The sequence below is a fragment of the Danio aesculapii genome, chromosome 8 (genome assembly GCF_903798145.1).
Source record: "Danio aesculapii chromosome 8, fDanAes4.1, whole genome shotgun sequence".
Lineage (NCBI taxonomy): Eukaryota > Metazoa > Chordata > Actinopteri > Cypriniformes > Danionidae > Danio > Danio aesculapii.
The window spans coordinates 1,321,218-1,333,717 of NC_079442.1; the positions used below are offsets into that span (position 1 = coordinate 1,321,218).

General features: G+C 39.1%; 2 protein-coding genes across 2 annotated transcripts in view; both read left to right on the forward strand.

Moving 5' to 3' along the window:
- Positions 1 to 9,361, forward strand: part of gabrd (gamma-aminobutyric acid type A receptor subunit delta) — a 19,423-nt gene extending 10,062 nt beyond the window's left edge. Inside the window, exons 6-9 of the mRNA XM_056464575.1 lie at positions 736 to 873; positions 3,057 to 3,212; positions 4,317 to 4,525; positions 6,186 to 9,361. Of these exons, the coding sequence (XP_056320550.1) occupies positions 736 to 873; positions 3,057 to 3,212; positions 4,317 to 4,525; positions 6,186 to 6,509 (827 nt within the window). The 3' untranslated portion in view covers positions 6,510 to 9,361. The remainder of the gene's footprint in view (positions 1 to 735; positions 874 to 3,056; positions 3,213 to 4,316; positions 4,526 to 6,185) is intronic.
- Positions 9,362 to 11,837: 2,476 nt separating this feature from the next.
- LOC130234298 (rabenosyn-5) overlaps positions 11,838 to 12,500 on the forward strand; it is a 14,715-nt gene continuing 14,052 nt past the window's right edge. Inside the window, exon 1 of the mRNA XM_056464576.1 lies at positions 11,838 to 11,984. The gene's annotated coding sequence lies outside the window, so the exon portion shown is untranslated. The remainder of the gene's footprint in view (positions 11,985 to 12,500) is intronic.

Genomic DNA, 12,500 nt, shown 5'->3' on the forward strand with positions numbered 1-12,500 from the left:
GCTTTATGACATGGTGCGTTATCCTGCTAGAAGTAGCCATCAGAAGATGGAGACACTGTGCTCATAAAGGGATGGACATGGTCAGCAACAATACTCAGGTAGGCTGTGGTGTTGACACCATGCTCAATTGGTACTAATGGACCCAAAGTGTGCCAAGAAAATCTCCCCCACACCATTACACCACCACCAGCAGCCTGAACCGCTGATACAAGGCAGGATGGATCCATGCTTTCATGTTGTTGAGGCCAAATTCTGACCCGAGCATCTGAATGTGTCAGCAGAAATGGAGACTCATCAGACCAGGCAACGTTTCTCCAATCTTCTATTGTCCAGTTTTGGTGAGCCTGTGTGAATTGTAGCCTCAGTTTCCTGTTCTTAGCTGACAGGAGCGGCACCCGGTGTGGTCTTCTGCTGCTGTAGCCCATCCGCCTCAAGGTTGGACGTGTTGTGTGTTCAGAGATGCTCTTCTGCAGACCTCGGTTGTATCGAGTGCTTATTTGAGTTACTGTTGCCTTTCTATCAGCTGGAGCCAGTCTGGCCATTCTGACCTCTGGCATCAACAATTAAAAGTTTATTTTGACATAATATATTTGTGTGTAGTTCATGTATTTATTATGTTTATGTGATACAAACAAACATAAAAACACACATCTAAAATATTTCAACACATATAATCCTGTATAATTTCAATTCTTCCAAAATGATGTTTTTGTTCCTCCTGATGTTGGTGTTCAGACGGCTACTCTTCAGAAGACATTGTGTATCACTGGTCAGACAGTCAGAAGCTCATCCATGGCCTGGACAAACTGGAGCTGTCCCAGTTCACCATCACCGACTACCGCTTCGTCACAGAGATGATGAACTTCAAATCTGGTGAGGCTTTCCATAAACACCCTGACTGATTTCCCTGCTGCTAAAACGATCAAATCTCCCAAAACATTCCCTGTTTACCCTCTCGGTGACACTTTAATTGAAGGGGTGTTCATAAGACATAATCATGATATGACACATGAATGGGAATGAGATTTTATGCATGCTTATGACAATTGTTATTAAGTGTAATTTGCTCAGTTGTTGACATTTTAAATGCAAAGACGACATAGTTTTTATGACAACTTGACAAAAACAAACACATCACAAACTGTCCATGACAAATTGACGTTACCAAAACAGAACTCGTCATAAATCTGTCATAAACATGATCGTCATGAAGCCATTATAAATATGTCATGAAGTATATGTAAATATATAATATGCTAAACTTGTGCTGGAAATGTTTGAAAAGTACTTACATTTGATTTGGAAAGATGTACAAACTCTGTAGCTGTGAATATATGACAATCAGTGGTGGAAAGAGTACAGAATAATCTGAAGTAAAAGTACCATTACTTGCCTAAAAATGTAGTGCGAGTAAAAAGTGTCTGTTGTAAATATGACTCAAAGTGTGAGTAAAAAGTAGCCCTTTCACTAGTACTCAAGAGTAGTGAGTATTACGCTGTTAAAAACTGATGCGTTTGCATGTAATTTGGGGATGTGTGTAAACGTAACATTCTGTAGTGCATCTAGTTATTGCCTAGCAGGTGCACAATGTCATTAGAAGTTAATATTAGGTTAGATATAGGTTAGGATGTCAGCTGAACAAAATTCTACATCTAGCCAGTGTCTAAGGACAATCTTATTTTGATGTCCAGTAATGACGTCAAATGACGTTGATATTTGGTCGATTTAAGGTTGTTTGAAAGTAATCAAAATCCAACGTCAAGTCAACATCTAAAACCAACATCATATTGACGTCAAATACTGACGTTTATTCGTCAGGTGTGACAACCAAAATACAACATCTGATAAATGTCAATAGTGGTAACGTCCACACAATGTCAAGCTGTTACATCATTAGACGTTGATATTTGGTTGGTTTTAGGTTGGACATTGACATCGGACTGACATTGAGTTCTGATGTCAACTCGATTTTCATTTAGGTTGTTAGAAAGTAACCAAAATCCAACGTCGAGTCAACATCATATTGACGTCAAATACTGACTTTTATTTGTCAGGTGTGACAACCAAAATCCAACGTCTGATAAATGTCAATAGTGGTAACGTCCACACAATGTCAAGCTGTTACATCATTAGATGTTGATATTTGGTTGGTTTTAGGTTGGACATTGACGTCGGCCTGACGTTGAGTTCTGATGTCAACTCGATTTTCATTTAGGTTGTTAGAAAGTAACTAAAATCCAACGTCGAGCCAACATCATATTGACATCAAACACTGACTTTTATTCGTCAGGTGTGACAACCAAAATCCAACGTCTGATAAATGTCAATAGTGGTAACGTCCACACAACGTCAAGCTGTTACATCATTAGACGTTGATATTTGGTTGGTTTTAGGTTGGACATTGATGTTGGCCTGACGTTGAGTTCTGACGTCAACTCAGTTTTCATTTCCAAACAAAATGCAACGTCCCCATGAAGTTGGGGTACAGCGTCAATCTGACATTATGTAGATGTCTTGTGCCTGCTGGGTGTTTAAGGCCATTTTGGTCATCACATAGTAAACATCCGTCATCTTGTCATCAGTGATATGCATCTAAACAGTCTCTGGGTCAATGCGTGTAAAGACTTCATGAACACTTTAAACACTTCCAAACAGTTTGCTGCAATTATAAAGCGCCCATGTCTTGAGGTAGTTCATTATGATGAGATTTACCTTCTATATGTGATTTGATTGGACTCACAGGACTGATTCTTCTAATCCCCATAGACAAGAGAATATAAAGTAGTGACTGCAGGTTGAAGGAAAGTAGTGGAGTAAAAGTACCAATACAGCATTAAAAATGTACTTAAGGGAAAGTAAAAGTAAAACTACTCAGTAAATTACAATTCCTGAGAAAAACTACTCAACTACAGTAACTTGAGTATTTGTATTTAGTTACTTTACACCACTGATGGCCATACACAATAAATGCGCTAAATAAATACACCTTACATGAATTATTTAACAATTTTACAAGACACACACATGTTTTCAAGCCATTGTTTATCTCTGTCCAGCGGGCAGATTTCCACGTCTCAGCCTGCGTTTCCAGCTGAGGAGGAACCGAGGAGTTTACATCATCCAGTCCTACATGCCGTCCATCCTGCTGGTGGCCATGTCATGGGTTTCATTCTGGATCAGCCAGTCCGCCGTGCCAGCGAGAGTGTCTTTAGGTCAGTGTTTATCTGCTAATAATGATCATTTCATAGCAATTACAGTTCATCAAATGTAAAGGGGGTTTTTACAATGTTCACCATATCAAGTATATTACAGTGCCACTTTTATTCTTATGTAAATGTTCCTCATTTTATCTGAAGCTCACAGTAGGTTTACATTCATCAAAGAGCAATGATCACTAGTTATATTTGTTGGAGCAGTAGTTCTTGTTGGAAACTATTGGTTTGAGTCTCTCTAACCCCGCCTTTCTGAAGGCCTACTGTGCTTTAATTGGTCAGATGGGTCTTGTCTGCTCTCATTAGTCAGATGGCCTGACTATGCTCTGATTGGTCGGATGATCAGTCTATTGTAATTTGTTTGATGACCTTATTCTGCTCTGATTTCTGCTGTGCTCTGATTGGTCAGATTGTACTACTCTGCTCTCATTTTTCAGTTGGCCCTACTCTGCTCTGATTGGTCAAATGGACATACGCTGCTCTGATTACTCTGATGCCTCTACTCTGCTCACATTGGTCAGATGGTACTACTCTACTCTCAATGGTCACTTGGACCTATTATACTCTGATGGCTCTAGTCTGCTCTGATTGGTCAGATAGCTCTACTCTGTTCATATTGGTCAGATGGGTCGGCTCTGCTCTGATTGGTCAGATGATTCAGTATGTTATAATTGGTCTGATAGACTTACTCTGCTCTTATTGACGATATGACCTTGTTGTGCTCGGATTGGTCACATGGTGCTACCCTGCTCTGATGTGTCAAGTGTGTTGTAGTTGGTCAGGCAGCTCTACTCTGCTCCCATTGGTCAAATAGATCTACGCTTCTCTGATTGGTCAGATAAGTCTAGTATTTTTTCATTGGTCAGATGGTCCAGTCTGTTGTGATTGGTCAGATTGTTCTACTCTGATATCATTGGTTAGATAGATCTACTCTTCCCTGATTGGTCAGAAGCCTCTACTCTGCTCTCATTGGTCAGATGGCCCAGTCTGTTGTGATTGTTGTAAACTAAATGCGCAATATCATATCTAATAGTCTAAATATCTATTTCAGGTCTTCCACAACTCTTGTAAACATTGACATTGATTTATATTTGTGGTCCGCAGGAATCACGACGGTTCTGACCATGACGACGCTGATGGTCAGTGCTCGCTCTTCACTGCCTCGAGCTTCTGCCATTAAAGCTCTGGACGTGTATTTCTGGATCTGCTACGTCTTTGTGTTCGCTGCTCTGATCGAATACGCCTTTGCTCACTATAATGCAGACTACAGCAAGAAGGAGAAAGCCAAAGTCAAGACCAATAAGAATGCAGAGGTACTGTATAATCAGAAGATAAACATTGCTTAACTGACCTGATCTGAAAACACTTGACCTGGAATGAAAATACATTTTCACCAATGTGCACTTGTTTTATGTATATTAGTAGTTTTCCAGTGGTATTCTGCAAGTGCACATCTTTTTCACCAAGTATAGTTTGTTTTTGAAGACAAATTTAGCAATTTGTAATAGCCTATTTGGTTTTATTATCTTCTGGAAAATTCTTGCAATTCTTAGTGTGCCTCATGCAAGTGAGTGGGCTTGACAAACCACCTGTAGATGACACTCTTTTCCTCTCCATATGCACCAGACACTTTTGGATAAGCACCCCGTACTTCTTGGGAAAAGCCAAACAAAACTTACTGACAAGACATATCATAGCATTTTTATGCTGCTTCTCTTTGATGATTTGAAGTGCTTCTTTTATCCTCACTTATAAGTCACTTTGGATAAAAGTGTCTGCTAAAACCCGCCTCATAGTCCCGCCTTAATTAACTGCAAAGTTCCACCCTAAATGACTGATAGCCTTGTTTCAAATGACTGATAGCCCCATCCTAAATTGCTAATAGCTCCGCCCTACATGAATGATAGCCCCGCTACTAATGACTAATAGCTCCACCCTAAATGATGGATAGCCCCGCCCTAAAGGACTGATAGCTCTGTTTTAAATCACTTATAGCCCCATCCTAAATGACTGATAGTTCCACCCTAAATGACTGACAGCTATGCCCCAAAAGGACTGATAGCCCCATGCTAAATGACTGATAGTCTCGCCCTAAATGACTGATAGTTCCACCCTAAGTGACTGATAGCACCACCCTAAATGACCGATAGCTCCGCCCTAAATGAATGATAGTTCCTCCCTAAATGTCCGATAGCCCAGCCCTATGGGTCTAATAGCTCTGCCCTAAATGACTATTAGCTCCGCCCCCTAAATGACAGATTACGCAACCATAAATGACCGACAGCCCCGCCCTAAAGGTCTAATAGCCCTTCCGTAAATGACTATTAGCTCCGCCCCCTAAATGACTGATAGCCCCACTCTAAAGGCCAGAAAGACCCGTTTCAAATTACTGATAGTCCCACCCTAAATGACTGATAGCACCGCCCTAAATGACTGATAGCACTGCCCTAAATGACTGATAGTTCCACCCAAAATGACCGATAGCCCCGCCCTAAAGGTCTAATAGCCCTGCCCTAAATGACTATTAGCTCCGCCCCCTAAATAACTGATAGCCCCACCCAAAAGGACTAAAAGCCCTGTTTTAAATTACTGACAGTCCCACCCTAAATTACTGATAGCTCCGCCCTAAATGACAGATAGTCCCACCCTAAATTACTGATAGCTCCGCCCTAAATGACAAATAGTTCCACCCTAAATTACTAATAGCTCTGCCCTAAATGACAGATAGTTCCACCCTAAATTACTAATAGCTCCGCCCTAAATGACTGCTAGTTCCACCCTTTCCATGTGACCAGAAGTGAAGCAAGGTTGTTTCGAAGTGAGAGTGAATGGTGTTAAATAAACAACATAGTGAAGTGCAAAGATACATCGTTTATAACAAACACTAGTATATGCGTTTATAAATAAGACGAGTCCATTTTGAGTTCGTGCCGTCTTTAATAAACTCTGCATTTTCCCTTCTTTCTTTCACAGTCGATGGTGAAGAATGGAAAGCAGGCAATGGTTCTGTTTTCTCTGTCTGTGGCGGGCATGAACCAGGGTCTCCTGATCTCCAACAGGCAGAGCAGGTCACACCGAGCCTCCGACGCCGCCGCCGCTGCTGCTGCCGATCCGCATGAAGAGACTGAGACTCGCAGCGCTACGACCCGAAGAGCGCAGAAGGAAAGCAGCGAGGAGAAGAAATGCTGCAAGTGTAAACCCATAGACGCCGACACCATCGACATCTACGCTCGCGCCGTCTTCCCGTTCACCTTCGCCGTGGTCAACGTCATCTACTGGGTGGCATACACAATGTAGATCAATTATAACACATCCATCTCTGCATGGATATACAGCTAAAGTTGAATTATTCGCCCTCCTGTGAAGGTTTTTAAATAATGATGATGTTTAACAGATTCAGGAATTTTTCACAGTATTATCTCTAATATTTTTTCTTCTGGAGAAAGTCTTATTTGTTTTATTTCAGCTAGAATGAAAGCAGTTCTTAATGTTTAAAGCCATGTTAAGCTCAATATTATTAGCCCCCTTAAGCAATATTAGTTTTGGATTGTCTCCAGAACAAACCACTGTTATACAATGACTTGCCTAATTACTCTAACTTTACCCTAATTACCCTAGTTAAGCCTTTAAATGTCACTTTAAGCTGAATACTAGTGTCTTGAAGAATATCTAGTCTAATATTATTTACTGTCATCATGGCAAAGAGAAAAGAAATCAGTTATTAGAGATGAGTTATTAACACTATTATGTTTAGAAATGTGCTGAATAAAATCTTCACTCCGTTAAACAGAAATTGGGGAAAAAAATATACAGGAGGGCTAATAATTCTGACTTTAACTCTAAGTCAGTACACTGATGTGACAAGATTATTAGCATATCTGGGGCCGGATGCATGAAAATCCACAATTAAGACATTTCTGAGAGGTCTCTTAAAAGGATAGTTCATTAAAAAATCAACATTTGGTGACTGTTTACTCTTTCTCAAGTGGTTGCTTTATGAGTTTCTTTAATAGTAAAGAAGATATTTTGAAGAATGCTGGAAACCTGTAACCATTGACTTCCATAGTAGGAAAAGAAACACTGTGGAAGTCAATGGTTACAGGTTTTTGCGTTCTTCAAAATATCTTTAGTGTTCAACAGAAGAAAGAAACTCAAACAGGTGTGAAACGAGTAAAGGGTGAGTAAATGATGGCAATTTTTACTTGTGGGTGAACTGTCCCTTTAAGAGCTTAAAGAGCTTAAAATTCTTAAAAAAATCTCTTAAAGTTGTTCTTAAGAAAATAAAACAATTCTTACAAATTAAATTAAATCACGGTGGCTCAGTGGTTAGCACTGTCACCTCACAGAAAGAAGGTCGCTTGTTCAAGTCCTGGCTGAACCAGTTAATGTTTCTGTGTGGAGTTTGCATGTTCTGCCTGTGTTAGCGTGGGTTTCCTCCGGGTGCTCCGGTTTCCCCCACAGTCCAAACCCATGCGCTACATGCGCAACTAAATTGGCTGTAGTGTATGAGTGTGTGTGTGAATGAGTGTGTATGGGTGTTTCCCAGTACTGGGTTGCGGTTGGAAGGGCATCCGCTGCTTAAAACATATGCTGGAATAGTTGGTGGTTCATTCCGTTGTGGCGACCTATGAAATAGCGACAGAGCTGAAGGAAAACGATTGAATTAATATTTCAAAAAGCAATAATTAGAAACTGTCGACTTTGTGGATGTACAACTAGTGTTTGTTTAGATGAGAAATCATTTATTTTGTTATTATTAAATTAATTATTTTGTTTTAAAGTCTGCGTGAAAATAAAAATGAACGTTTTCGCTCACATTGTTTCTCTTAAGGTGAACAATTAATTCTTGCAAGTTAATCCACTGGGGGAAAAAAACTATCTTTTGGTAATCTTCAATCTAAATCTGAACATCTGCTTCTGCGTTTGGATTGGCTGCTTCTATGATGATGTCAGTTTGATGCTTTAGCCACGGTATTCTTAGCCACGCCCCTCTTCACATTAATTCGCCGGGAATGATGCACAAAATGGAAGCCCCCTACTCAATATTCAGTTTCAGTTTGAAGTACATCAACATACTGATATAAAAGTCTCATCAACTTCCAGAACAATCGTAAGAAAATCAACATTATTTATCGGATTTAACACTTCCAATGTTAGAAAATAAGAAGAGAAAAGCCAGATAAGAAGTGATTTTCTCTTGAGGATGTTTTATGAATCCGGTCCTGGATTATTAGACCATCAATCCTTTATTGTATTTTTAGATGCTCATCAGTATAACAGGATAGGCTTTTAGAGGATGTTTGACAGGGATGGTTGCATTTTAAGAAGACTGATAGATACCTCTTTACACTTAGTCGTTAATGCTTTACAGTGACATTTCCTCCTTAAATGATTTGCTTTTTCTGAATATTTGCACCAGAATAGCCTTCTGAGCAGGTGTATGAATGAACTAAAGCAGAACGTTATTGAATGATCGTCTTCATTCCTGCGTTCTCCATTGTTTTGTTGTCTTTATTAAGTTTTACAATGTTCGTTTTTAATTTTTCCTGGCTTTTTTTGCTTACAGATACTATTGTTGGAACCAGTTCTGATGACTTTTTTACTTGGAAATGTGGAAATATATGTGCTTGCAATGTTATGTTGTGCTCGAGTAAAATTGGGCGGTGTAATGTATTATTTAAGTACACTTTCTTACATAGTGTTTATCATAGTTTATATATTTTTTTTCAGCAATTGGGTTTAAATAAGAGCGGCTACTGATTTATGTTGTGGAAAATCATTCTGTATGAATTTTGAGCTGAAGTAATGATGTTTTGCATGAGAGTTTGTATCGATACTGCTGAAAGATGTTATTCTGGACCATTTCTGCATTATTTAATAGCTTTTTTATTATTATTTTGCCTTCAGTTTTGTCAGAAGAACCACTAAAAGCTGCTTTTGTTCTGAAATCTCGCAACAAAATTTGCTGTTGTGATGACAATCAGCGCATATTGTTTTTGTGCATGCGAATTAACATTACAGCATGTGATTTATTGTTTCCTGCCGTTTTGATTTGGCTGTATTATCATTAATGCCACCACCGCACCATAGGATAATGACATGATTTATGTTCTTAGAGACAAAGAGGATAAATAAAACTCTTCTAGCCACCTCGTGTCTTGATATTGGATTATTTATAAATGCATATATTCATTCATTCATTTTCCTTTGGTGTATTCATCAGTGGTCGCCACAGCAGAGTGGACCACCAACTATTCCAGCATATGTTTTATACAGCGGATGTCCTTCCAGCCACAACACAGGACTGGGAAACACCCATACACATTCATTCACACACACACTCATACACTACGGCCAATTTAGTTCATCCATTTGTTTGGACTGTGGGGGCAACCGGAGCACCTGGAAGAAACCCACACCAACATAGGAAGAACATGCAAACTACACACAGAAACGCCAACTGACTCAGCCGGGACTCGAACCAGCGACCTTCTTGCTGTGTGGCGACAGTGCTAACCACTGAGCCACCGTGTCACCACTGAAATGAATATATTTTTATATTAATTATCACCCTGCTGCTACTAAAGAGCAGTGCTAAACACATTAATAATTACTAAATTTATATAAAAAAAAAAAAAAACATTTTTTCCTTGGGGTATTTGAAAGGTTTTGTGTACAGATGACCATTATCACAATCAAAGTTCTGGACGATTTATAAGCATTTTCAACTAGTGAGAAGCAGTGAAATGTCCTTATAGCCTTATAGACCTCCGTCTGCCGTTAAAAACTATCCTAGAGCGCAGTCTGCCGTTAAAAAAGTAGCCTGGAGCACCGTCTGCTGTTAGTAACTAGCCTAGAGTAACGTCTACTGTTAAAAACTTACCTAGAACGCCTGTTAAAAACTAGGCTAGAGTGACATCTAATGTTAACTAGCATAGAGCACCGTCTGCTGTTTTAAAATAACCTAGAGCGTTGTCTGTTGTTAAATACTAGCCTAGAGTGCCATCTGTTATTAAACACTAGTCTAGAGCACCGTCTGCTGTTAAAAACTATAGAGTTCTGTCTACTGTTAAACACTAGCCTAGAGCGCCTGTTAAAAACTAGCCTAGACCACGCCTGCTGTTAAACTAGATTAGAGCGTGACCTGCTTTAAAGCCTAGAGCACTGTCTGCTGTTAAACACTATCCTAGAGTGTCCGGAGATGTTTGATTTCGAGGGAGTGTTTTTGACTCGCTTTTTCACTGACAACTGGGAGAAGGTGAAAAACTTTCAAGCCAGACCTGACGACATTCTCATAGCCACGTATCCTAAAGCAGGTTATAGCGCCGTGTCATTAAAACCCCCACCAAATTTTTTTAATCTAACTTTCGAGCCATTTAAGATGCTGAGGACCGGTAAATGCGTCATAATCGTCTTGTGAAAATGGCCCATTCAAGTACGGTCAAAAACACTATATTTACTGTAAGTTACTAATATTTTTCATGTGAGTAAATGCCTCATTTTATTTATTTGGTGTGTAGATGCACTTATGTGTGAACTGATTTATATCTTTCTCTGTTTCTGCTGTTTCCTTTTTTTCATTCATTTTCTTTTCGGCTTAGTTCCTTTAATAATCTGGGGTCGCCACAGCGGAATGAACCGCCAACTTATCCAGCATATGTTTTACGCAGTGGATGCCCTTCCAGCTGCCCAGTACTGGGAAACATCACTCATTCACACTCATACACTACAGACAATTTAGCTTGCCCAATTCCCCTATACCGCATGTGTTTGGACTTGTGGGGGAAACCGGAGCACCTGGAGGGAACCCGCGATAACATGGGGAGAACATGCAAACTCCACATAGAAACGGCAACTGACCCAGCCGAGGCTCGAACAGCGACCTTCTTGCTGTGAGGTGACAGCGCTAACCACTGAGCCACCGCTTTGTTAACACGTTTACTTTTTAATCTTTGTAAAATGTCTAAAATTGAAAATAAATGATGAAAAAACTTGCTTTAAAACTTTAAAAGTTTTTTCTTGTGAATCCTCAAATTATGTTTGGAATTTACGAATTGGATTTGCACACTTATGAATTGTGTTTTGAATTTAATAATTGACTTTTGTAAGTATGAATTGTGCTGTGCAGGTATGAGTTTTGTTTTTGACACTGATCTGGCTCCATAGTTCACCCCAAAAAATGAAAAATAGCAGTTTACTCATTGAAGATGTAGGTGACTTTTTTCTTCAGTAGAGGAAAAGCAGCAGGGTTGTTGCTAGAAGGGATATAACGGAGGCTATGAGTTAACTAGAATTTTTTATACTATTTAATAAATTTCCTCTTAATTGTATTTTAATAACGTCTACCCCAACATTAAACCCATCCATCACAGTAATGTAAAACAATAATTATAACCATAATTATTTGTATTATTAACTAAATTACCCATTAAATTGTATTTTATTAACGTCAACCATAAACCCAACCCTCACAGTAATGTAAAAATAATATTTATTGTTGTACAGGGTCGCAAAAACTATGCTATATATTGACGAGAGTATCTGCAGCTGTATCACATCTAGACTTTACCGGCGACTTTTATTTTGACATGACGTTCTGACGTGCGCGCGCGCTGTTCCTGTGATCACGCCTAGCGAACGGACAGTCACACGATCATCAGTATGATCTTATGCGCGTTACCGTTCACCTAAAGCCTATATATTATCGATATTTGTCGCTTTTCACTTTTAAGAGGTTGATAAAGAGCCGAAAGCGGGTCTCTGAGGAATAAGGTAGATAATTGTTTCTTTTTGGCATCTGTCAGTGTGCTTTAGCTGAGGCCTGTTCACAATCTGCTTGTTTACAATAGAGGACACACAATGCATTTGACTTACTACTACATAATACTAATTATTCATTCACTCAATGCAAGTATATTAGGTTTATTTTTAATAAAACATACTTCTTCTGCGGGATACAAATGATCTGAAACAGCGTTTAATTCCACACAATAATAGCAAGTTAGCATTAGTAAGAGAAGCAGAAACACATCTCGTTTAGAAAGACAATAAAAAATGATAATATACTGCTAATATACATGTTTTTTCTGTAAATCTTGTTTACTATTAATACTGTTACTAATATTTTGACATACAGACTACACTGGGGTGAGTAAATTATGACAGAACTATACTTTTTGAGTGAATTTGTATGTATTTGCAGCACTAACATTCTTCAAATTGTTTAATATCCATTGTTTATGTGTCATATTTGCGTCTCTTGTTATGGTATTATGATGTTCATGGGCA